The sequence below is a fragment of the Rhinatrema bivittatum genome, chromosome 2, assembly GCF_901001135.1.
Source record: "Rhinatrema bivittatum chromosome 2, aRhiBiv1.1, whole genome shotgun sequence".
In the NCBI taxonomy this organism is placed as follows: Eukaryota; Metazoa; Chordata; class Amphibia; order Gymnophiona; family Rhinatrematidae; genus Rhinatrema; species Rhinatrema bivittatum.
Genome location: NC_042616.1, coordinates 135,322,445 through 135,347,366, shown reverse-complemented (window position 1 = coordinate 135,347,366; position 24,922 = coordinate 135,322,445). Strand labels below are relative to the sequence as shown.

Genomic DNA, 24,922 nt, shown 5'->3' with positions numbered 1-24,922 from the left:
TCTTGTAGAGAACCTTTTTTGATGATTTTGGATTCTGGGGTTTCCTTTTCAAGTTTGGATGCTATGGTGCCTCATGCTAGAGAATTTATTTATTTATTTAATTATTTAATTAAGGTTTTTCCTCAGAAATTTCTTGATGCAGATCAAATCAACTCTGTTTACATCGAACAATAGTTTTAACATTAACATAGCCAATAAACATATTACAAGAGGCAGGAGGTGGCAGAGTCAAAAGTTACATTATAACAAGGGCGAGCAACTGGGGATTAGGAAAAAGAAGGGGAATTAAGACACTTGGATGTCAAGCATGCTTTGTTGAGGTACCTTGAGGTCACTAACAGTTTTTGGCTAATGGATCACCTTTTTGTGCTATGGAGTGGTGGAAGAAAGGGTTGTAAAGCTTCAAAGGCCACGATTGCACGGTGGTTGAAGGATGCTATTGGTCCTGCTTACATCTGTCAGGATCGTCCTGCTCCGGAGGGGTTACTGACTCATTCGACCCATTCTCAGGCAGCATCCTGGGTTGAATGTCACGTGTTCCCCCAGGAGATTTGTAGGGTGGTGTCTTGGAAGAATTTGCACACTTCTGCAAGGCATTATCGTTTGGATGTCCAGGCCCCAAAGTCTAGGAGCTTTGGAGAAAGTGTGTGTTTCAAACTGGGCTCTCACAGCCCCACCCCATTTTGGGAAGTTTTGGTACATCCCAGGAGTCTGGACTGATTTGGGTACATACAGGGAAAAGAAAATTGGTTCTTACCTGCTAATTTTCGTTCCTGTAGTACCACAGATCAGTCCAGAGTCTCACCCAGTGGAGCTCTTGGGTTTGCTCGATCTGTTAAAGTAATCAATCTGAAGAATGTTTCAGGTTTTGTTTGTAGTCCTGAATGTTTTTTTTATTGAAGTTAAGGTTATCTGTTCTGAGTTTTCATCTTCCCGCTGCTCATTCAGGGGAATATAAATTTGTTGTAGTGATTAGTGTTTCCATCTTGGCTTGGATACTTATCAATACTGAGTGACTGCAGGTGGCACCACGAGTTATGTTGCAGTGTCAGTAAAACTTTTTCTGTCTCCATCTGCTGGAAGGGAGGCAAAACCCAGGAGTCTGGACTGATCTGTGGTACTACAGGAACACAATTTAGCAGGTAAGAACCAATTTTCCTTTATTTATCTAGAAGTAGTAGGTTTGCAGCAGTGTAATATTTTTTATGCTTGCAGAAGTGCAACCTTTTAGCCTCATCAGTATTTGAAGTTTGGGTTATCTTTTTAGATTTGTATTGTGGTATCTACTACAGTGAAAATTATTGTTACTTATTTCTACATTTAAATGTGTTTTTTAAAATTATTTCATTCAGCAGTTGATCCTGAAATCATAGCTCGAGGTACAGTAGGTTTTTCTGGAGCAGAACTGGAAAATTTGGTGAACCAAGCTGCGCTGAAGGCAGCCATCGATGGAAAAGATACAGTTTCCATGAAAGAACTAGAGTTTGCAAAGGACAAAATTCTAATGGGTAGGTTTATCTAGAATGACAGTTTTCAAATACTACTATAGAATCTAGAAGTATTCCATTTCTCAAGACACAGTGGCCAATTAGGATCTGCTGTAGTATTGTGCGTTCACTATACCATAAGTCACATTTTCCCGTTTCTCCTGAGCTTTGCTTAACTTTTCTGTAATTGTACTTTCTGCTTTTCTTAAAAAGGAAATCATTCCTTGAAAAAAAAAATGGTTAGGAACTGATTTATATCAGCAGATGCAGATTTCTTTTTACCTTACTTGCCAAACAGTGAACATTGTAATAGTGAACTACTGGCTGCCTTTTTTTCTGTATGGGCTCTTTTGAACTGGTAGGCTGATAGACAGAACTTCTGAATGGCTCATAAGATGCAGTCTCCAAACTTCTTCATTTGAGGATTTTTGTCTGGGCAGAGTTTTAAGTATAATTAAATGGTAGTCATGGAACCAGGTCCACTCTGCTAGATGTACTACTAGCCTTGGTTCACATGGCCTTCCTTTGCATCAATCTTTCTTGCAGTTGCTAATAGGTGATTTTTTTTTTTTTTTGGTCCCAGTTTATACAGCCATCTCATTTCTCTAACTGGAAGTATGTGGACCTGACCTTTTTTTTTTTTCCTTAAAAAGTAGCAATGTCAGCTCTCTGCCCATTTTATTCCAGGCATATTGACTTATGCTTGCAGTAAAAAAAAAAAAAAAAAATTTAGTCTTAGGATGTGATCAATTTGTGGGGACACTGCAGATTGTTTTATGTAACTTTTCTCGTATGCATACTTTTTAGGGCCTGAGCGCAGAAGTGTGGAAATTGATAATAAAAACAAAACCATCACAGCATACCATGAATCTGGACATGCTATTATTGCATATTATACCAAAGATGCAATGCCCATCAACAAAGCTACAATCATGCCCCGTGGACCAACACTTGGACATGTGAGTGTCTGTTTTTTTTTTTAATGTGTTGTTCTTTGTAATGCTGTCTTTTGCTAGGTTTGTTGTAGAGGTGTTTTGCAGACTTCTTAGTCTAATTTTCTCCCCATCCTGTAACTTCCTTTGTAGATAAGTTTTGACTGAATACCAAAACATGTAAATCATGATCCTAATTAACACTAGCTGACAGCTTAAATGGCTGCTGCTTAATTTCACCATTTAGTTGTTAGATATATTTTTCCAGATCCTCTATATGAAACGAGTTTTAGTACATTTGAACAATCAGCATTTAACATTCTGTTAAACTGTTTTCTAAAGAAGAAAGCAGCCTATTACTCCTAGTAACTCTCTGCCCTTTGTACTGAGCAAAGATATATTACTATTCATTAGGATCTTCAAAAATATGCATGCACTGGCTTTTACTGCAAAACTTCTCTGCTTGAATAAAGCCTTAAATGTAATCATTGGTCCAGTATTTATGTATTTTTTTTTTATTTTGCAATTAAAATTGAAGCCACCATCTCTTAACTTTCCACTTTTGGTATCAGCAGCCCCAACACGGTCTGTGTTTCGGAGTATTTAAATGATGCCTGGATCAGGGGAACTAGCTTCGTCATTCAGAGTAGCAAAACTCTTCAAACTGTGTCTTTCTGGAGAGACTGAAAGGAAACTTAAATGGCACCATTTAAAACTATTAAACCCACTCCCATTTTTGTACAAGGCGTGTCTTCAGTGATCTTCACTGCTGTCAGTTGTGTTCATAACTCTACCTCAGTCACGAAGAATGCTTGTGCTGAATGACAAAGTAGTTAACTGACTCATAAAATTGGAATGTAACTATGTAAAGTTCACTTATGTAAATGTCTGTGATAGGATAAATGCCCATTTTACCATGCTTCCAAGGGTGTTTAGACAAGAGACATGCATTATTTGAAGTGAAGAGTATGCAAAGTAGCTAGGAATCCTGGCTTTGAGTTCTGTTTTCCTCTGATTTCTTATAATTGTATGTGTATTTTTCCATTTTCCTAGGTATCCTTACTACCTGAAAATGACCGGTGGAGTGAAACTCGAGCCCAGCTGCTTGCACAGATGGATGTAAGCATGGGAGGAAGAGTGGCAGAAGAAATTATATTTGGAGCCGAACATATTACCACAGGTTGGTTAGTCTGATTGTAGTTGGGTGTGTAACATACGTTGTTTTTGATTTTTGTATAAAGCAAAACTTATGTTTCTTTATTTTTATTTCTTTATTTTTAAAAATTCTCTAGGTGCTTCTAGTGACTTTGATAGTGCCACGAAAATAGCCAAAATGATGGTGACTAGATTTGGAATGAGTGAAAAGGTAAGCCTGTATAGCTAGGATTTACATCATTAACCAGAATCATCTGGTGACAGGGCTATTTTTTGGCCCTGCAACTAACAGTGGAAATGCCAAATTCCATATATTAGTAGCTTATGTATATATTCAGATAAAGAAGCAACTAAAATCATATTTATTTAAACACTTTGGGCTGGATTTTAAAAGGGTTACACGCGCCGGGCCCATTTTAAAAAGACCTGGCCATATTTGCCGCTGTGCCGGGGATCGCATGCCGGCACTCTGGCAAGCACGCGCTACTTACTTCTAGGGCTGAAGTAAGTTTTGCAACAAGACCCAAAGATAGGGGGGAAAGGGCGGAGGAGGTAAGGGAAGGAAAGGTTGGGGGGGGGGGGGTAAGGAACGGGGGAAGGCAGCGCGGCTCGGTGCGCAAGGTTCACAATTGTGTACCCCCTTGCGCGCGCTGACCCCCGATTTTATAACTTGCGTGCGCAAGTTATAAAATCGGGCGTAGATGTGTGTGTGCTGGGTAGTGCATGCACATGTATGCCCACGTGCAAGCTTTTAAAATCTACCCCTTTGTGCTGACAGAACTATTTATTTTCATATATAAGCAAAACTATTCTCTCCCCCCCCCCCCCCCCCCCCCCCCCCCCCAAAATCTAATCAGAAACTGCTGACTTTGTAGAAGTCGAGCAGTATATTAGCATTAAAGGAAGATGGTTTATTGAGCAGACTGTCAGAACTAATATAAAATAAACAAATCTAAGATATTTTTATACCGGCATTCTGTGTTCAATCATACCGGTTCACAATAAAACAGCTATATAAATATAAACATACATAAATACATTAATAAATTAAATCATTCTTAAAATATAATGCATGATACTCTCCTCCTTGTTGCTAGGGAGGGTTTAAGACTGCATACTTTGCCTCACTTTACTGTTCTTATTCTGGTGTTTGTAAGTTCTTATTCATTTTTAGTTTAGATATAATGCAGTTTGCCATTCAAAATCATGGTTCCAGTTACCTGAGTGTTAATCTGTTCATAGATAACTTGTAGCTTCCCAAATTGTGAATCTGAACCCCAAATAGGGTCACACAACCTTCAGCTGGGGTCCCAAGTGCCTCAAATGACAGCAGCATTAGTAGTGGGAGCCAGCATGCACTCGGGCCCTGCACTGGCATTACCCTTTCATGAATTTCTATGGTAACAGCCCTGCAAGAGAAGGGATCAAGGCAGTTGCAGGGCTTGCATTAACCCATAGGCCCTGTGCTGTTGTCACTTGCCATAAGGGGAGTGGAGGGCTGAAATGTGCAAGGGCTGGTGGAGATTGCCACAGCTCCTCTCTCACCACTGAACCTACCCAAGAGAAAAATGCTGCTTTCATCAGCTTGCCCTCGCTTCCCACCATTTGTCATTCATCTATGGCAGGGGTCAGGAACCTTTTTGGCTGAGAGAGCCATAAACGCCACATATTTTAAAATGTAATTCCATGAGAGCCATACAATATGTTTAAAACTAAATACAAGTAAATGTGTGCATTTTATGTAAGATCACACTTTTAAAGTACAATAAGTCTCTGAAAATATTACACCAGGCCTTAAGACACCAATACATCTCCTATTAGGAAAACGGACCAAGTCAGGCTGCTATAGAGTCCTACACAGAAACTACACGCCAGCAGAAAACCTCACCTGAATCACGTGCTGTCCCTCACCTAACATAGAATAAAGAGACCAAAACGCATAACAAGAAGCATGCAGAAAAAACTGAATTGGAAACTACAACAAGCCAGAGTCTCTGTATGCAGTGTAACAAAGGAAAAAAGAAACATCACCCAACCTTATAAAACAAATCAAGAAATATAAAATCATCAGCAGTAAAACTGTACTAACAAAAAGAACATATTTCGAAACAGCTGATGAGTGGAATATCCAATAATTAAAAACGCATATAAAACGTTTCCAGATACCAACAAAATATTTCAAAATAGCAGACACAAAGACCCAGTAATGAAAAATAATAAGGATACAAAAATTGTTTTGCTCTGCATACCTGGGAACGTTTGATATCCAGGTGTCCTGAGATTGTTCTGAATTAGCAGAAGGTGGGGTGGTTTGCTTGGAACTTTCTCCTCTCTCAGTCACATACCAGCGCGCTCTCTCACACTGGCTCTCAATGACACACCTATACACACATGCTCTCAGTACTCACATATACACATGTTTTTTCTCTCTCACTTATATAGGCTCTTAATTACACATTTACACACATGCTGTCTATCTTTTCACGCTTACACTCACACACAGGCTTTCAATCACATAAATACATGCTGTCTTTTTCTCTCACACACAGACTCTCATTCACATGCTTACAAACATGTCCTCTCTTTCTCTCATTTACACACAGGCTCTCAATCACATACTCACATGCTCCCTCACCTAAATCAGCTCTCAATCACACACAGACACACATGATCTCTCTCTTACTTATACACACAGGCTCTTAATCATACATACACATGATTTCTCTCACACACAAAGGATCTCAATCATACACACATACTCTTTCATACAAACAGGTTTTCAATCACAACCTTACACATACAGGTTCCCAATGGTAAACTTACATTCATGCTCTCTCTCTCACAGGCAGGCTCTCAATCACAGACATACTCTCTTGCACATGTACAGGCTCTCAATCATTCACATACATGCAATATCTCACACACACACACACCCACACACAGCCCCCCCCCCCCCCCCCCCCCGCCGCCCGGAAAAGGAAGTGGAGAGTATCGGGTGCCTGCGCGGCAAGAAGAGGCCACGCTAGTGCGCTCGGCATCGGCCCGAAGAAAAGAAGACTGCAGCGCGGCTCGGAGGAAAATGAAGAGCTTCAACCGCGGCCGATGGGACTCCGCCTCCGCGAGGGCTGAAAATGAAGAGGTTAGCGTCGGGAGGAGGCTGCTGCTGCCGCGAGTTCCCGGGGTGGGGGTGGGGGAGATAGAGTGAATGAGCGAGCAAACACAGCTTGCTCGCTCATTCACTCTCTCTCCCCCACCCCGGGAACTCGCGGCAGCAGCGAGGGCTGAAAATGAAGAGGTTAGCGTCGGGAGGAGGCTGCTGCTGCCGCGAGTTCCCGGGGTGGGGGTGGGGGAGAGACAGTGAATGAGCGAGCAAGCTTGCTCGCTCATTCACTCTCTCTCCCCCACCCCCACCCCAGGAACTCGCGGCGGCAGCAGCAGCCTCCTCCCGACGCTAACCTCTTCATTTTCAGCCCTCGCGGAGGCGGAGTTCCATCGGCCGCGGCTGAACCTCTTCATTTTCCTCCGAGCCGCGCTGCAGTCTTCTTTTCTTCGGGCCGATGCCGAGCGCACCAGCGTGGCCTCTTCTTGCCACGCAGGCACCCGATACTCTCCACTTCCTCTTCCGGGCCGCCGGGGGGGGGGGGGGGGGGGAAGAAGAGAGCACGCCGGTGCCGCTGACTCCAGCTGTCCTGCCGCGTTCCGCCCGGGCTGACAGCATTTTAAGCCCGGGCGGAGGAGGACCGGGGAGCAGCTGGGTCAGCGGGAAAGAGTGGCGACTGTCTGCGAGCCAGATGCAGCCCTCAAAAGAGCCATATCTGGCGCTCGAGCCATGGGTTCCCGACCCCTGATCTATGGCCTGGGGCCCAAAGGAAGATATTGCCTCTGATCCTGGCCAGATGAGTGTTTGGAGGAGGGGCTATTTGAAGGGAGGGAAGAAGAGGTTTGAAGGTTGGACAAGGCAGAAAGGGATTAGCTGAGGGGAGGGGGCATGATAAAGGATAGGTTTGTGCTTATAAGAAGGGATTGAGGTGAAAGAGGATCAGCTGCAAAAAAAAGTCCTAGAGGTGGGGAGAGATTGCATAGGAGGTTGGGAGAGAAAGGATTGGCTGAGTGTGGGGAGGGTGAGGAGTGATTATTATAAGGGGACTGCACCCTTGCTAATTTGTTTTGGTCATCTTCTGGGGTCATGTGACTTTAAGTGCCAAAATGGGGTCATACTAGCTAAAGGTTTAGAAAGCCCTGTTGTAAATAATAGTTAGAAGTTTAAAGTTCAGGCTATGCAAAGCTAGGATGGGTTGCCTCCTCCAATTCATCAGTACTCCTTCTTCCCACCTCATCAACAGTTGTTTGCCTGATTCTTCTGGAGGGCAGTAATGGTGGCCTTCCTGGAAACTGCTTTCGGTGACTATGCACTGATGGACAAATCACACATTAGTGCTTTCCCTGTACATACCCAGATCAGTCCAGACTTCTGGGTTTTGCCTCCCCTCCAGCAGATGGAGACAGAGAACGTTTTACTGACACTGGTGTATAACCTAGTGTGACACCTGCAGTCCCTCAGTATTTCTGTCTCCAGCAGATGGTGGCCTCAACCTGTAGTCTGAAGACTAGTTTAAAAAGAAATAAAGAAAGGGGTAGTTCCTCCCTGAAGGTTGCTTGGTCCTGATGGGGTCATCCCTTCCGGTGGAGAGGTGGACGAGCAGGGGGTTGGAGACCCTTTTTGCCGCCGAGAGGAGGATATCTGGTGGTGCCAGATTCCTCCCCCTTTCAGAGGAACGCCTGGAGGACACTTTGGATTCTTGCTACCTAGATTCAGGGAAGTAATTTCTGTTGCTGCTTTTAAAGTTTGGTTTACAGTTTGGTTTAAAAAAAAAATTGTATGCTCTTTTTTCCCCTGTGTGTTGCAGCACTTTGGTCGAGTGGCAAGGCAGTCAGCAGGCAGCTCAGTGGGTGTTCGGTTCACGTTGCGAGCAATCTTTCAGAGCCCTGGCTGGTTTGCGCAGGGTGCAGCAGTTAGTCCGAAAAGGCGGTCTCAACTTTGGAGGACAAGCAGGCTGAGCATCTGGAAGCTTTGGTGGCTTGTGGAGCTGATGTCCTTTCCCTGTACGTACCCGGATCAGTCCAGACAGCGTGATGTACCAAAGCTTCCGTAGTTAGGGTGGGACCGAGACAGTCCCACTCGGAGTACCTGTCTGCCGAAGGAACCAAAAAATAGGTGCCTGAATGTCGAGACGATAATGCCGAGCAAATTTATGTAAGGATTTCCAAGTGGCCGTTCTGCAAATTTCTTGCGGGGAAACCAGCCGGCTCTCCGCCCAAGAAGTAGCTTGCGAGCGCAACGAATGGGCCTTTAGACCCTCCGGAACCGGCCGGCCCCGGCAGAGATACGCGGACGCAATAGCTTCCTTTAGCCAGCGAGCTATAGTAGCTTTAGAGGCCGCCTGCCCCTTATGAGGGCTGCTCCATAAAACAAAAGATGATCGGAAACTCTGAAATCAGGACCTGTAAGTAGTGCAAGAGAACTCGCTTAACATCCAAATGGCATAAATCACCACTAGCCGAGCTAGCAATATCCTCCTGAGAAAAGGCAGGGAGCTATACTGACTGATTGACATGAAAGGAGGAGACTACCTTTGGCAGGAAAGAGACCCCCCCCTCCCCGAATCCGAGAACCTCAAGAAAGGTTCTCTACAGGATAAAGCTTACAGTTCAGATCCCTTCCGGGCCGAACAAATAGCCACCAGGAACACTGTCTTAAGCGTGAGGTCTTTGAGCATGGACAGACGTAGAGGTTCAAAAGGCACCTCACAGAGAACCCAAAGGACCAGGTTAAGACTCCAAGATGGGCATGTATGCCGGACGGGTGGATTCAAATGCTTAGCCCCCTTAAGAAAACGGACCACATCCGGATGGGCTACCACCACGTAACCATCTAATTTCCCCAAAAGAGAGCCAAGAACTGAGACTTGAACACGCAAGGAGTTGAAAGACAAGCCCTTGGAGTGACCATGCTGGAGAAAGGAGAGAACTAGAGACCGAGGCCCTGCACGTCGAAACCCCAAGTTCCGCACACATGTTATCAAATTCTCTCCAAACCAGAACATACGCCAGCGATGTAGAGGTTTTACGAGCCCGCAACAGCAAGGAGATGACTTCCTTCTTATAGTCTCTCTTTCTTAGACGCCTCCGTTCAAAAGCCAGGCCGTTAGACAAAAGCGATTCGCCTGCTCGAAAAATACGGGACCTTGTCGGAGGAGATTGTGGAGGTGACCGAGTCGAAGAGGGCTGTCCGATGCGAGATTCATGAGGTCCGCGAATCATGGTCTGCAGAACCACTCTGGCATGATGAGAATTACCGGTCCGTTGTGAACCTCTATCCTTCGGAGTACCTTTCCCACCAGAGGCCATGGGGGAAATACATAGAAGAGGACATCACTGGGCCAGGGCAGGACCAGAGCATCCACACCCTCCAAGCTGTGTTCCCTTCTGCGATTGACGAACCTGGGAGCTTTTGGGTTTCTCAAGGTGGCCATCAAGTCCAGGTAGGGAACCCCTTACTTGTGTATGACTAGATCCAACGCCTCTTCTGACAATTTCCCACTCTCCGGGGTCGACATACTGACTGAGGAAGTCGGCCTGAACATTCTCATTCCCATTCCCTGCAGTGTGTGAGGCCACCAGACATTCCAAGTGATGCTCCGCCCAATCGAACAGCTTGCTGGCCTCCAGGGCCACCAGGCAATTCCTGGTGCCCTTCTGGCGATTGATATAATCCACCGTCGTTGCATTGTCTGCGAGGACTCTTGACTGCCTTGTGGCGAAGCAAGGGAAGGAAGAACTTGAGCCAAACGGACCGCTTGGGCCTCCAGACGGTTAATGTGCCAATTGGACTGGACTGTGGACCACCGGCCCTGAGTCGATAGACTGACACACCGCCCCCCAGCTGGAGAGGCTTGCATCCGTCATCACAATCATCCATTGGAGAGACTCCAGGGGCATTCCCTTCGAGAGGTGGTCGAGAGAGCCACCACCGTATGCTGACGACAGATTTGGGAAGTGGTAGAATTGCCCGAAAATCCTCCGAAACTGGCTTCCAAAGGGCAAGCAAAGCTTTCTGCAAGGGTCGCATTTGTCAAATGCCCAGGGAACCAAATCTATGGTGGAGGCCATGAAGCCCAGTACTTGAAGATAATCCCAGGCCGTGGGCTGCGAGAGAGATACAAGAAGCTGTACCTGATTCATGAGCTTGAGCGCCCTGGCTTTGAGTAGGGAGACCTTGGATTCGCGGGTGTCGAAGTGAGCTCCCAGAAATTCCAGAACTTGAGAGGGTTTGAGGTTGCTCTTGGAGTAGTTGACTATCCATCCGAGGGAGGTAAGCAGCAATACGACACAGCTCACTGCCGTCACACAGAGCTCCATCGACTTCACCGGATAAGCCAGTTGTCCAGGTAGGGATGGACTAGGACTCCTCCTTGCTGAAGAAAAGCTGCACTACCACCACCTTGGTGAGCTATGCCCATATATGGTATGCCTTTCAGTTATTTTTTTTCTCTGGGTCCATCCGGACATCCTCCAGGACTATGGTGTTTGCTGTCTCTGCTAGGCGACTCCTTTGGTTAAGGAACTGGTCTGCGGACGTGTGGTCTAAGTCTCAATTAGGAGCATTATCTTTTAAAGGGAAGCTCCTTTTTTGGAGAAGACTTGAGAAGCTGTTGAAGCTTTTGGGTGAGCACAAAGATCTCAAGATATCTGAGGATAAGCCAAGAGTTGGCAAGGGTTCCTCCTCCCCGTGGACTTGCTTTCGGATGAATCAACATTTTCGGCTAAATAGAGCTTTGGGAGGAACTCTGAGACAAGGCTCTGGCAGGAAACCGTTTTGGAATCAGTCCTTTTGAGGCCAGACATCAGAGATGGCTCCAGCCAGGGGGCGTCAGGATCTAAGGCCACTCAATTGAAGAGTGGGCCAAAATCACTACAGATCAATGGTTCCTAGATGTGATCAGAGTTTGCTTATCCACTAAGGGACTTGTTCATGGTGTCCCCTTGCACTTGTGCAGGCAAAAGGTGGGTGCTTTGGGAGACCATCAACTGTTTAAGGATGCTGGGAGCCATTGTTCCCATCCCCTTGGAGGAACAGGGGACAGGATGTTCCATTATTTCGTGGTTCCAAAGAAAGAAGGGACTTTTTTCATTTAATTCTGGATTTGAAGAAAGTAAACGTGGCTCTCAAGGTTACTTGTTTTTGGATGGAAACTCTCTGGTCATTGCAGTGGTGTGCAAGGGGGAGTTCTTGGCATCCCTGGATCTGACAGAGGTGTACTTACACATAGGAATCCAGCCTGACCATCGGATGGCTATGGTTCAGAATCCTCTGCGTGCATTTTCAATTTTGCGCCCAGCCGTTCGGGCTGGCAACAGTTCCAAGGATTCTCACCAAGGTAAGAGAGCCCTCAGGAAATAAGGGGGGCTGGTGCACCCATATCTGGCAGACTGCCTCATTTGGGCAAAGTTGGAGACGCGCTACAGCGCTTGTGATCACTCAGCTGGATAGTGAATTGGTCCAAGAGTCATCCTGTCCCATCTCAAGTGTTGAAATTCCTGGGAGCGTGCTTCGATACCAAGGGGGAGGAGGTTTTCTTACAGAGGTGTGCATTGTCAAGTTGCAGTTGCAAGTTTGCAGATTGGAGAGCCAGGTGCCCAGGGTCTGGGATTACTTGGAGCTTCTCGGCTCCATGGTGTCCACGTTAGAGCTCGTGCCTTGGGCGTTTGCTCATATGAGACCTCTGCAGGCGGCGTTAGTTTCCCAATGGGATCCGTTGTCGAAGTGTTTTCAGCTTTCACTACCGCTTATGGAGTTAACCAGAGCCAGTCTCTTGTGGTGGCTTGGTCAGGACCACTTGATTCAAGGGGTGGACTTAGAAGTTCTGGAGTGGACAGTGGTTACCACAGATGCCAGCCTCTTCGATTGGGGGGGGGGGGGGGGGTCGGTCTGCCAAGACCAATCTGTGCAAGGCCAGTGATCGGCAGAGGAAGCGTCACGGTCTTTCAGTCACTTAGAAACAATTGGCACTGCGTGCCTTTTTTCCCCTGTTTTGTGGCCTTCCAGTCAGTATCTTGTCTGACAATGCGATGACAGTGGCTTATATTAACCGACAGGGTAGTACCAAGAGTTGAACGGTGGCTCAAGAAGCTTGGGATCTAATCCACTGGGCAGAGCAGCATCTGGTGTTCATAGCAGCTTCTCACATAGCCGGGACAGACAATGTGCAAGCAGACTTTCTAAGCAACAGTGGGAGCTGTTGGAGGAAGCCATAAATTTCATCTGTTGCAGGTGGGGCAGGTTCCGCATGGATTTAATGGCAACTCAGTGAAATGCAAAGGCGCCCCGCTTCTTCAATCCCAGGGAAGAGGAAGTCAACGCCTTGGTTCTTCCTTAGCCGCAGGACATTCTACTCTGTGTTTCCGCCATGACTGCAGGTGGGCAAGATTTTGTGGCGTGCGGCAGTTCACCTGGGAGATGTGATTCTGGTAGCTCCGGAGTGGCCTCGGAGGCCTTGGTTACAGATCTGATCAGTCTAAGCGAGCCTCAACTGGTAGATGACCAGTTTTGCTCGCTCATCTGCCAAAGCTTCTGCATCAAGGTCCCATGTTTTTAGTTTTGGCAACTCGCTTCTGTCTCATGGCTTGGCTTTTGAGAAGAAACACTTGAGAGAGAAGTTACTCTGAGGATATTGTTTCTACTCTGTTGCAGGCTAGAAAGTCTTCCACCTTCTTGGCATGTGTGAGGGTCTGGAGAGTTTGAAGATTGGTGCACGGAGCAGGGGGTTGACCCTAGGAGTGCTTCTGTAGCACATACTCTTTCCTTCTTGCAAAAAGATTTGGTGAAGGGTTTGTCCTTTAACTCCCTCAGATTTCAGGTGGCAGCTTTTGGTTATCTTTGAGGTAAGGTGCACAGAGTGGCTCTGGCTGCACATCTGGATGTGGTGCATTTTCTCCGAGGGGTGAAGCATTTGTGCCCTCTGGTTCTGAAGCTGTGTCCCTCCTAGTCTTAACTTAGTCCTGAAAGGCATGTGTGCAGTGCGGTGCTGTTTAAAAGGCTCAAAAAGGGCTACTATAAAAGGTCTCACTTTGAAGGTGGTTTTCTTGCGGGCAATTTATTCCACTAGAAGGATCTTGGAACTTCAAGCTTTGTCATGTAGAGATCCTTTCTTGGGGATTTCGGATTTGCGGGTCTCCTGGGGACAGTTTCAGCCTTTTTGCTGAAGGTGGTGGTATCGTCTGTTCATTTAAGTCAGTCTGTGGAACTCCCAGTTTTCCCAAATTTGGATACTACAGCACCTTAGGCAAAAGAGCTGCGGCTTTTGGATGTCAAGCACACATTGTTGCTGTATCTTAAACTTACTAACAGCTTCCAGTTGTCGGATCACCTTTTGTGCTGCTGTGTGATGTGAAAAAGGGGCATAAAGCATCAAAAGCCAGGATTACGTGGTGATTGAAGGAAGCCATTGCCTCCGCATATATCTGTCAGGGCCCTCTGGTACTAGAGGGCTTAAGGACTTATTCTACTCATTCCCAGGTGGCACCCTGGGCCAAATGTCGTCAAGTTTCACCTCAAGAGATTTGCAGGCGGCTACTTGGAAGTCTTTGCACATTCTCGCCAGGCATTCATTTGGATGTCCAGGCCCCAGAAACCATAGGTTTTGGGGAGAGTGTGCTTCGAGCAGGACTCTCGCGGTCCCATCCCTTTTAGGGAAACTTTGGTACAGCCCAGGAGTCTGGACTGATCTGGGTATGTACAGGGAAAGGAAAACTTGGTTCTTACCTGCTAATTTTCGTTCCTGTAGTACCACAGATTAGTCCAGAGTTCTGCCCGGTTGAGGTAGGAAGATTTTAGGAGAGTCCGCTCAATATGTTGTGGTAATTAATCGGGAGAATGGCACAGGTTTTGTTTAGACTTCATGTTTTTTTAATGTGTACAAGGTTTTCTGTTCTAAGTTTCCACTTCTTACTGTTCTTTCAGGGGATATTAATTCGTTCTTGGTATTAGTGTTACTATCTTGGCTTGGGTACAGGTCAATACTGAGGGGACTGCAGGTTTCACACTAGGTTATATGTGTCAGTAAAACGTTCTCTGTATCCATCTGCTGGAGGGGAGCAAAACCCAGGAGTTTGGACTGATCTGTGGTACTAGAGAAACAAAAACTAGCAGGTAAGATCCAATTTTCCTTTCCCTGTACGTACCCAGATTAGTCCAGACTCCTTGTTTTGCCTCCCTGCCAGCAGATGGAGACAGAGAAAGTTTCACTGACGCTGTATATAACAGTGTACCACCTGCAGGCCTTTGGTATTTCTCTGTCTCCAGCTGATGGTAGATGGTGTAAAACCTGCAAGCTAGAGAGAGAGAGAAAAAAAGACTAAAAGACAAAATCTCTGGATCCTCCCGGGGGGGTTCTGAGGTCCTGGTGGGGCCATCCTCACTGGTTTGAGGCAGACTAGCAGGGGGTTGGTGACCCTTCTTATAACTTTGGTCCGGAGGTCAGTGGGGTGGACAACTAGTGGTCCAGATCCTACATCCCCCACTAGACAGCAGTGGAACCTGCTGGCAGTTCTGCCCTGCAAACCCAGTGGAGCAGGGAAGTATTCCTTTAACACGGTTTGCCCTGGGCTGGGTCGCTAAAGTTTAGCGAAAGGAGATGGATATAGCCAGTAGTCTGGCTCTTTTCTGATCTGTTATGCGGCATGCGCTCCTGGAACCTGAACCTCTGCACCAAAGGAAAGGATTGGTTTCTATGTATCTTTATTCTTAGAGTAAAAAAAAGGAGAGAGAACAAGGAACTAGTTAAATGAATCTGTGCAGCAGCAAGGTTCTGGGTGGTGAGCTATCTTAGCAGCTCGGGGAGCTCAGAGATGGGTTTTTCAGCAGTTTTTTTGCCTGCGGAGTAAACCGGCTGTTGGCTCCGTGACACTGAGGGACTGTTTCTGTGCTTGCCATTGAGGTGTTGGTGCCACGGGTGTGGGAAGGAACAGTATGTGTATGCAGCAAAAATAGCATGGTGTTTGGGTGTCTGTGTTGAGCATGACCGCACAGGTAGTAGAAGCCTCGTGGGTGACTAAGTCTAATGCTGAGGCTTTTCCCGTCGGCACAGAAATGGTGGCCATTTTTGATTCCCTAGCAGTGTCGGCGGGTGAGGCACAGGAGTCTCATCCTTACCTATCACTGGTGGTTCCCTGTCCCACAGAGGTGCAGAGAGACACTTGCATAGAGGAGTCATCTCTCTGGTTACTGAGGAGGATGTCAGGGTCAATCCTACACCAGAAATATTTTTTGATAGGGATGACCAACTAAATAAAATTACTGCGAAACTGGAAAATGTAATAAATCAGATTGACAAACTAAAGAATAACAAATCACTAGGACCAGATGATAGAGGTCTTCTGCCGGTTTTAATTTGCTTATGTGCAAAACTTGTTTAGCGGTATGCTGGCTCTTGGTCCCAGTCTCCATGGATTCTCAGCTGTTCAAGAGGCCTGAACTGTTGAGAAGCTGTTCAGGCCTTTGATGATTTTTGGTGCTGGATATTGAATGGATCCGAAGATGCAGGCAGGCTTTGCTTAGCCATGTGATAGTCTGTGTCAGTAGTTCTTTTCCCGCGTGCATAGGCGTGTGCTCATTCTCGCCGCGTGGCGTTGTATGCACAAGGACCTGTACGCGTAAGGCCGCGGCCTACATTTGAGCACGTACAACCAAGATCTATACGAGCATATATTTGCACATGTACTTGTGTTGTATGACCGTGATCTAGTCTTGAGCGCGTATTTGCATGCATCCTGGAGGGTTGATCGTGTACGCCCAGGTAGCATTAGTGTGCACGCAGGAGGCCGCCTAGAGCTGAAATTCAGGAGAGTTAGGCACTGGGGACGAACAGGTCCAACTAAGCTGTGAAACTTGCCGTCTGATAGCAGTTCAGTCCTCACTCTCTCTCAATTTGTGTCACGCAGTTTAGATGCTCAAAGTGATTTGACTACAGCTTTTGCCCATGTTGGGACATTCGCTTGACCTATGGTGTGTCTGGAGGGGAGTGGAGTGGGAGGCGAGGCAATGGTCATTTCTCTTCCCTTGTTCTCGAGAGCAGAAGCTTCCCTGAGAGGTAGGTTGGAGGGAGTAAGTTTGGACCTATGGACTCCGGTATAGATCCATCCTCTTTCTTCTGGGTGGAATGTTTCCAGGGCCTGCAGACCTTTCTGTAGGGGCGCCCAGTGAAGGTAAAGCAACCTACTATGTAGGGATCATGTGCTCAGGCTTCCCATTTGTCGGTTATGGCGGGCAAATGCCACAGGTAGGCTGTTCCTGGTAATGTTCAAGGGGAGGTGGATCATGAGAAATTGGAGAATTATGAGGGGGAACTGACTTTCTCACCTCTAAAAGAGGGAGAAATTGCATATGATGGAGTTGCTTTGGACTTTGCTCAGATTTTTTTTCTTTTTTCACAGAGATGTCTTGGTGAGTTTGTTGGCTCAGACCCTGAGCATGCTTAGTGTGGCTGGAGGTCAATTTTAAATTGTCCTGTTTCTCTCCCACACCCACCCCCAGTATCAAATTCAAGTGATATTGGATTTAAAGAAGGTACATGCAGCGCTCAAGGTGCCCGGTTGCCACATGGAAACTATGAGGTTTGTCAGAGCGGTGGTACGCTAGAGAGAGTTTGACATATCTCGCCTTGATAGAGGCATATCTGCACATAGCCATCAGGCCAGGGATTCTGGAGGTTCATGGTCCTAAGGGAACATTTTCGGTTTTGAGCCCTTCCCTTCGGCTGGCGACGACTCCATGGACCTGGTGGGAGGAGGGGCAGCTGCATTGCAAAAAGAGGATGTGTTGGTGCATCTAAAGCTGGATAACTGGCTCATTTGTGTGAAATGAGGCCCTCTGTTGACAATCAGTACAAAAGTTACTAATATGCTTGAAGTCTCTAGGATTGATTGGAATCTGACTCTAGTCCTTAGAGGATTGCGTGAGGCTCAGTTTGAACCACTAAAGAGAGCTATGGTTAAGGACTTAGCTCTTAAAGTGGTTTTCTTGGTGGCTATTTGTTCAAAGAGGAGAATTTTGGAGCTTCGGGCACTGACGTGTTGAGATCCCTTCCTACAAATGTTGGATTAGGGGGTATCTTTATGCAGCCGCCTTTTCTGTCTGAAGTAGTCTGTGTTCCATCTTAGACAGGGAACTTCCTCTACGCCTCATGCGCAGGGTAGCTTAGGCTCTTAGATGGGCGATATGCATTATTGAGGTATCTAAAGGTCACTTATGACTTCTGTAGATCGGATCACCTCTTTGTAGACTGGATCACTTGTTTGTTCTGTGGAGTGGTCTAAAGAAGGGAAAAGTCATCTAAGGCTACAATTGTGTGGTGGCTGAAGAAAGCAATAGAGTTGAAATACATTTTTAAAAGGCTTTTGCTGCCGGGGGGTTTAGGGATGCACTCGATGTATTATTTTCAGGCGACTTCCTGGGCTGAGTCACAACATGTATGTCTGCATGAAATTTGCTGGGTGGCTACTTGGAAGTCATTGCACACTTTTGCTAGGCATTATCACTTAGATGTTGGAGCTCCGGCTTCCCTGTGCTTTATTGAGAGTGTTCTATGAGCAGAATTCACCAGGTCCCATCCGAGTTAAGGGAAGCTTAAGTACATCCCAGGAGTCCAGGATCTAGACTGATCTGGGTATGTACAGGGAAAGGAAAATTGGTTCTTACCTTCTAATTTTCATTTCTTTACTACCATAGATCCATCCAGATTAATGGCTAATAATCAATTATACTTAGGGAATAGCCACTGCTATTAATTGCATCAGTAGCATGGGATCTTCTTAGTGTTTGGGTAATTGCCAGGTTCTTGTGGCCTGGTTTTGGCCTCTGCTGGAAACAGGATGCTGGGCTTGATGGACCCTTGGTCTGACCCAGCATGGCAAGTTCTTATGTTCTTATGCCCATTTACTTTGGGCAGGGGGAGAGTCCGCCACTAGTACTGTTGCTTTGTATATAGTGCAGAGTTGGAGGTTTTCAATGCTGATCGCTTATATTAAATTTGGAAAACGAGTTTTCCATTGTCTTTTTGGGTAGCTTTACCTTCTTTCGGCTTGTTAGAGGGGAGGAAGTTTGCTTAGAAATTTATGGTGGTTGCTGTTTTGTCTTGGGTACATACTTACCGGTAAGAAATGGAGCACTCTTTTTTTTTTTTTTTTTTTTTTAAGAACTCCTATTCATCATCAAAAAGTGTCCTATCTCAAGAATTAATTATATCAAGGGAGACAAGTTTCCCCCAGCCCTCTCTGTCCAGAACATGTTCACAATCCTGTGAATAATCACAGCATAGTACTAAGTATTGTGTAAATTAATGAAGACACCAGTTCTTTATTTTTAATGTAAGCTTTGACACTGCAATCATGAAAAGTCAAACATTTTTTCGTCATACAGTGGCTCATACTTGCCCCCCTCCCGCCCCCCCCCCCCTGAATTTGTACCAGTATGAAAGAGAATGTAAGCAAAAATGAAAACAAAAATGTTGTCAGACAGTTAAAGCTAAAGCAATTGCTGGTTCATCATTAGCAAAGTCATTAGGTGTGTTTCCAAGAAATATAAGGTGGCCTAACTTTTTTGAATTTCTCCAAAGTTTCCAAGCGAATTGTAGTTAGTCGACCAAAGTAAAACATGGTATACAACTTCTGTTCCAATAATGATATGGATGGACATTCCAATTGCTTCTAGCTTGAAGCCATCTCCAGATACGCTACTAAACCTGTTGGTATTTAGATGCATCTCGTAGTGGAAAAGACAATAGAAAAAAATTGAGGTTCTTTAGGAAAAGTACATGCCATAATTTGGGGAAGAAATTGAAACACTTTGTCTGAAAAGATAGAAATATTTACACAATCCCACCACACATGAAACATACGATAGTACCAATGCCACCACAATTTCTCCAGCAAAGTGCTGAGAGAGACACCATCTTTGGTTACGCTCCTGTGAATGGTCTAAGCACCAGATCTGCAATATGTCTGTAAAATCTGGGATTTTATTGTACTATGAGTTCCCTATAAAAGGGTTCTACTGTGGGTGTTTATAGTAGTTTATATCAATTGGATATAACAAGACATTTTATATATCAATTATTTTGATGTGATAAATGTAAGCAGCATATCCTATCATTGTGGTGGCAGCTTCCTTCATTATTTTACTGTATTTTTCCTCCCCCCTACTCACCTCTTTAGCTTGGTGTCATGACCTACTCTGATACAGGGAAACTTAGCCCTGAAACTCAAGCTGCTATTGAACAGGAAGTGAGAACTCTTTTAAAGGTAAGAAAAAAGTTGACAATTTAACATTAATTCTAGCTGTACTCTTGCAGTGACTGAAGTACACATGGGTGCAGGTATACCAAATGACTAACTGCAGTTCCCTGTACGTACCCGGATCAGTCCAGACTCCTGGGTTTGGCCCCCCCTCTAGCAGGTGGAGACAGAAGTTTACAAACAAAAACTCCGCCTATATCTAGGCTGGTGCCACCTACAGTCCGGCAGTATTCTTCTGTCTCCTAGCAGGTGGAGAGGGTGCCAAACCTACAGTCTGTGCTGAGGCCTAGATTTAGGTGGTTGTTAGTGTGTAAAAAAAAAAAAAAAAAAAAAAGGAAGAGAAAGCAGTGTGAGAGTAGGAAGCCAACGGATTGGGGTTCGGACCGCAGAGGCTTGCCTGCTGGTCACCGAGCCTGCCTCCCAGAGAGGGTAGTGAGGTCCTGAGGGGACCATCCCCTCTGGTTGAGGCCGCTGTTACGTGGGGGAGCTCCACTGTCAGCGTCTATCAGGGCTGGGGGTGACATCGGGGTGCCCGGTTCCCTCCCCCCAGCTGGACCCGGACCTGATTTACCGGTAACTGTCTGTGTTTAAAAAAAAAAAAAAAAAGTACTGCCTGCTTTTCTTCTTTCGTCTGTGCCTCGTCTCTCCTGTCCTGTTCCTGTGAGGGGGGAGGTAGAGGACCGCCGTCGCCGGGGAGATCTTTTCTTTTTTGTACTGTGCCTACCCTTTTTTCCTCGTCGGGGCCGCGATGCCGCAGAGAGCTGCATGTCAGGCCTGCGGGTCCGCGGCCATGCGGCTGTGAAGGGACAGCCTGTGTTCGTCATGCGTTTCCGGCGAGGAGGGGGGGTCCGCGACGCCGGCAGGGTCCTGGGGCAGCAGGCAGGTACGCGCCGGTCCCGAGGTTGGCAGGCCAGCAATTAGTGCGGGGCCGGCTTCAGGGACGCCGGGTCCGGGCGCCATTTTGTTTTCTTCGCCGGCAGGAACGGTGGCCATTTTAGGTCCGAGGGAAGGCCGCGGCAGGCGCGTTGCCGGTGTGTGAGGGGGAGGATGACCCTCTGCCGAGGTTATCCCCACAGCGGGCGGGGGGGTCCCAAGGGGGACAGTCGCGCTTCTGCCATTGGGGCTTTCTCTCCACATCCCTCTGAGGGGGAGGAAGAAGAGGCCTCGGACTCGTCCTTTGGGTCAGCGTTTGTTCTGCTTATGCATAAGGCCTTCAAGGCCCGTAGATGGGCCAAGAAGAGGGCATGGGAGACCTCCACTCTGGATTCGGGGCCTCGGGCGGAGAAAAGGTCCAAGCCAGGTCCGGGGTTGGAGGGCCAGAGTAGGGCTCGACCACTCCGGTCCTCGGTTCCCAGGGGGGAGCTGGAATCGACCACGGACACGGATGAGCCGGAGGACCTGTCCGGGGATACAGAGCTTCCGTCTCAGCCCCCGAGGGGGGTTGATGGGGATGGAGACCAAGGGGCCTCGGGTTCCCGAGGGGCCCATGCTACCAAGGGGGATGACCCGAAGGTGATCCGTTTGTTTCGGAAGGAGGAGCTGGGACCTCTTATCGCGGAAATTCTGGGGGAATTAGGGATCCAGGTGCCGCAGGAGGAGTCCCGGCTCGGAGTAACGGATCCAGTCGTTTTGGGTCTCTGGGGGCCTCCTTCAACCTTCCCTTTGCATTTTTCTGCTTCGGATTTGCTGTTTAAGGAATGGGACACTCCGGATTTGGGGCTGAAGGTGGCAAAGGTGATGGGTAAACTCTATCCCTTACCGGAGGACACCCTGGACATGCTGCGTATGCCGAAGATAGACTTGGCAGTAGTGGCGGTCACAAAGAAAACCACCATTCCGGTCACCGGTGGTACTGCTCTTAAGGATTTGCAAGACAGGAAGCTGGAGGTGCAGCTGAAAAAGATCTTTGAAGTCTCCGCATTGGGAATTCATGCGGCGATTTGTAGTAAGTTTTCCCTTTGGGCAGGTCTCCGCTGGGCACAGCAGCTCTTGGCCAATGAGTCTCTGTCGCCGGAAGAAGCACGCCAAGCGAGTCGCTTGGAGGCGGTGATCGCTTATAGTGCGGATGCCTTCTATGATCTTCTTTGCACTTTGGCCAGGACGATGGATTCGGCGGTGGCCGCGCGGAGGCTGTTGTGGTTACGACATTGGTCGCGTTTTCGCGGTAGTCGCCGGCCTCGAGGCTCCCAGGGATCCGTTTCTTCCTTTCGTCACAGTGCACAGCGTCAACAATCTTATTCGCAGTCCTTTCGCGGGCGCCGTTTCGGTCATTTGGGCGCCGGTCAGCCTGTTCAGGGGGGCAAACCTGCACAATGATGGGTAGCCGGTCCACTCCTCCATTCCCAGAATTGGGGGGCGTCTCGGCCGTTTTTACGAGGAATGGACCAGGATCACGTCAGACCAGTGGGTCCTAGATATGATAAGACACAGTTCCGAGTTAGATTTTTTACACTGGCCGTTTCCATTTTTTCTGGTATCCCCTTGCGGGTTCTCAGCGAAGCAACGGGCGATACGGGTCACACTAGATTGTCTCAGGGAGCTCGGTGCGATCGTTCCCGTTCCGGTCAACAAACTTCGCAGGGGCCGGTATTCCATTTACTTCGTAGTACCAAAGAAGGAAGGAACGTTTCGGCCCATCCTGGACCTGAAGGAGGTCAACAAATGTCTGTGGGTTCCTCGGTTTCGAATGGAAACTTTACGGTCGGTGATCGCGTCCATGCGTCCGGGGGAGTTTCTGGCCTCCCTGGACCTCAAGGAGGCGTATCTCCACATCGGCATTCGGGCAGAGCATCAACAGTTCCTTCGGTTTGCAGTGCTGGGGCAGCATTTTCAATTCCAGGCGCTCCCGTTCGGTCTGGCCACAGCGCCTCGAACGTTCACTAAGATTATGGTGGTAGTGGCAGCGCACCTCCGGAGGGAAGGTCTGTTGGTGCACCCGTATTTGGACGATTGGCTAATCCGTGCCAAGTCGGAGACGCTCTGCCGAGCAGCGATCCAATGGGTTCTCCAATTGTTGGACAAGCTCGGTTGGATAGTCAATGTCTCCAAGAGTCAGTTGACACCATCGCAGTCCATGGAGTTTTTGGGAGCGTTGTTCGACACGCGACAGGGAACGGTTTCTCTTACACAAGACCGAATGTTCACATTGCAAGCGCGCGTTCACAGATTGTTATCCAAGCAGATACCCATTGTCTGGGACTATTTGCAGGTGTTGGGGTCCATGACGTCAACACTGGAATTGGTACCTTGGGTGTTCGCTCATATGCGGCCCTTACAGTCAGTGTTGCTCTCCCGATGGAACCTGGTCTCGGAAGAATTTCATCTGCCCCTGACTCTGGCAGCCAGGGACAACTTGGATTGGTGGTTGTGTCCAGCCAACTTGAGTCGCTGGGTTCCTTTAGAGATCCCGTCTTGGACAGTTATTACCATGGATGCCAGTCTGCTCGGCTGGGGAGCGGTGTGCTTACGGCGTTCAATACTGGGGCAGTGGTCGCCTCAGGAAGCGTCTTGGTACATAAATCGTCTGGAAACCAGAGCGGTTCGGCTGGCTCTTCTGGAGTTCCTACCACTCATTCGCAGCAGGGCAGTCAGAGTGTTGTCCGACAACGCGACCACGGTGGCGTACATCAACCGACAAGGGGGAACCAAGAGTCAGGCTGTAGCGTCCGAAGCTCGTCTCATGTTCGCCTGGGCGGAGCATCATCTCAGTTGTCTCGCAGCTTCCCACATAGCCGGGGTAGACAATGTTCAGGCCGATTTCTTGAGCCGAAATTGGCTGGATCCAGGAGAGTGGGAGCTAGCGGAGGATGCCTTCCGGCTCATTTGTGCTCGGTGGGGCACACCTGCGATAGATTTGATGGCAACCTTCCGCAATGCGAAAGCGCCTCGGTTTTTTGCTCGAAGGCGGGAGACGGCAGCAGAGGGAGTAGATGCTCTGGCTCTTCCATGGCCACTCATAGGAAAGGTGTTGCGGCGGATCGAGGCACACTCGGCGGACGTTGTTCTGGAGGCGCCCGAGTGGCCACGGCACCCGTGGTTCGCAGACCTCCTGAACCTGGCGGTAGAGGAGCCTCTCCGTTTCCCGTATGTTCCGGACCTTCTGCACCAAGGACCCGTGTGTTTCGACCAGGTCGATCGCTTTTGTCTAGCGGCCTGGCTTTGGAGAGGTAAAGGCTGAGATCTAAGGGCTACGCGGAACCGGTGGTCGCTACTCTATTATGCTCCCGGAAGACATCTACTTCCTTATCTTATGTTAGGGTCTGGAAGTTGTTTGAATCGTGGTGTCTGGACCGGGACGTGGTTCCTACGCGAGTGACCGTGCCAGATATCCTTCTGTTCCTGCAGGACGGTTTGTCTAAGGGTCTTTCATGTAGTTCCTTGCGGGTTCAGGTGGCAGTGCTGGGTTCCTTACGTGGTTTGATTCAGGGGAAACCAGTGGCAGCTCATCCTGATGTAGCGCGTTTCCTGCGAGGGGCGAAACATCTGCGGCCTCCGATTCGTCAGCCTTGTCCGTCCTGGAATTTGAATCTTGTTCTTCGGGCCTTGTGTGGAGCTCCGTTCGAGCCTATTCGCAAAACCACCTTGAAGGATTTGATACTGAAGGTAGTGTTCTTAGTGGCCATTGTTTCAGCACGTCTGATTTCCGAGCTTCAAGCTTTGTCGTGCAGGGAGCCCTTTTTGAGGATATCAGTCATCTTTCTTACCCAAGGTGGTTTCTTCTTTCCTTGTCAACCAGTTGGTTGAGTTACCGTCGTTCTTGCAACTCGATGATTTGGATCCTTTGGCTAAGGACCTCCGTAAATTGGATGTGCGGTGCGTCCTTTTACGTTATCTGGGGGTAACTAATGCGTTTCGGGTTTCCAATCATCTGTTTGTGCTCTGGAGTGGTCCTCGAAGGGGCAATGCGGCGTCCAAGACTACCATTGCGCGATGGTTGAAAGAGGCCATCAATTCGGTGTATAGGTTGCAGGGTCGGTCCCTGCCCTTGGGGCTGCGTGC

At 47.8% G+C, this 24,922-nt stretch overlaps 1 protein-coding gene across 1 annotated transcript in view; it reads left to right on the top strand.

The window, feature by feature from the left end:
• Positions 1-24,922, top strand: part of YME1L1 (YME1 like 1 ATPase) — a 225,473-nt gene that overhangs the window by 173,734 nt on the left and 26,817 nt on the right. The window contains 5 exon segments of the mRNA XM_029588647.1: positions 1,353-1,508; positions 2,295-2,446; positions 3,473-3,599; positions 3,712-3,785; positions 19,844-19,930. Of these exon segments, the coding sequence (XP_029444507.1) occupies positions 1,353-1,508; positions 2,295-2,446; positions 3,473-3,599; positions 3,712-3,785; positions 19,844-19,930 (596 nt within the window).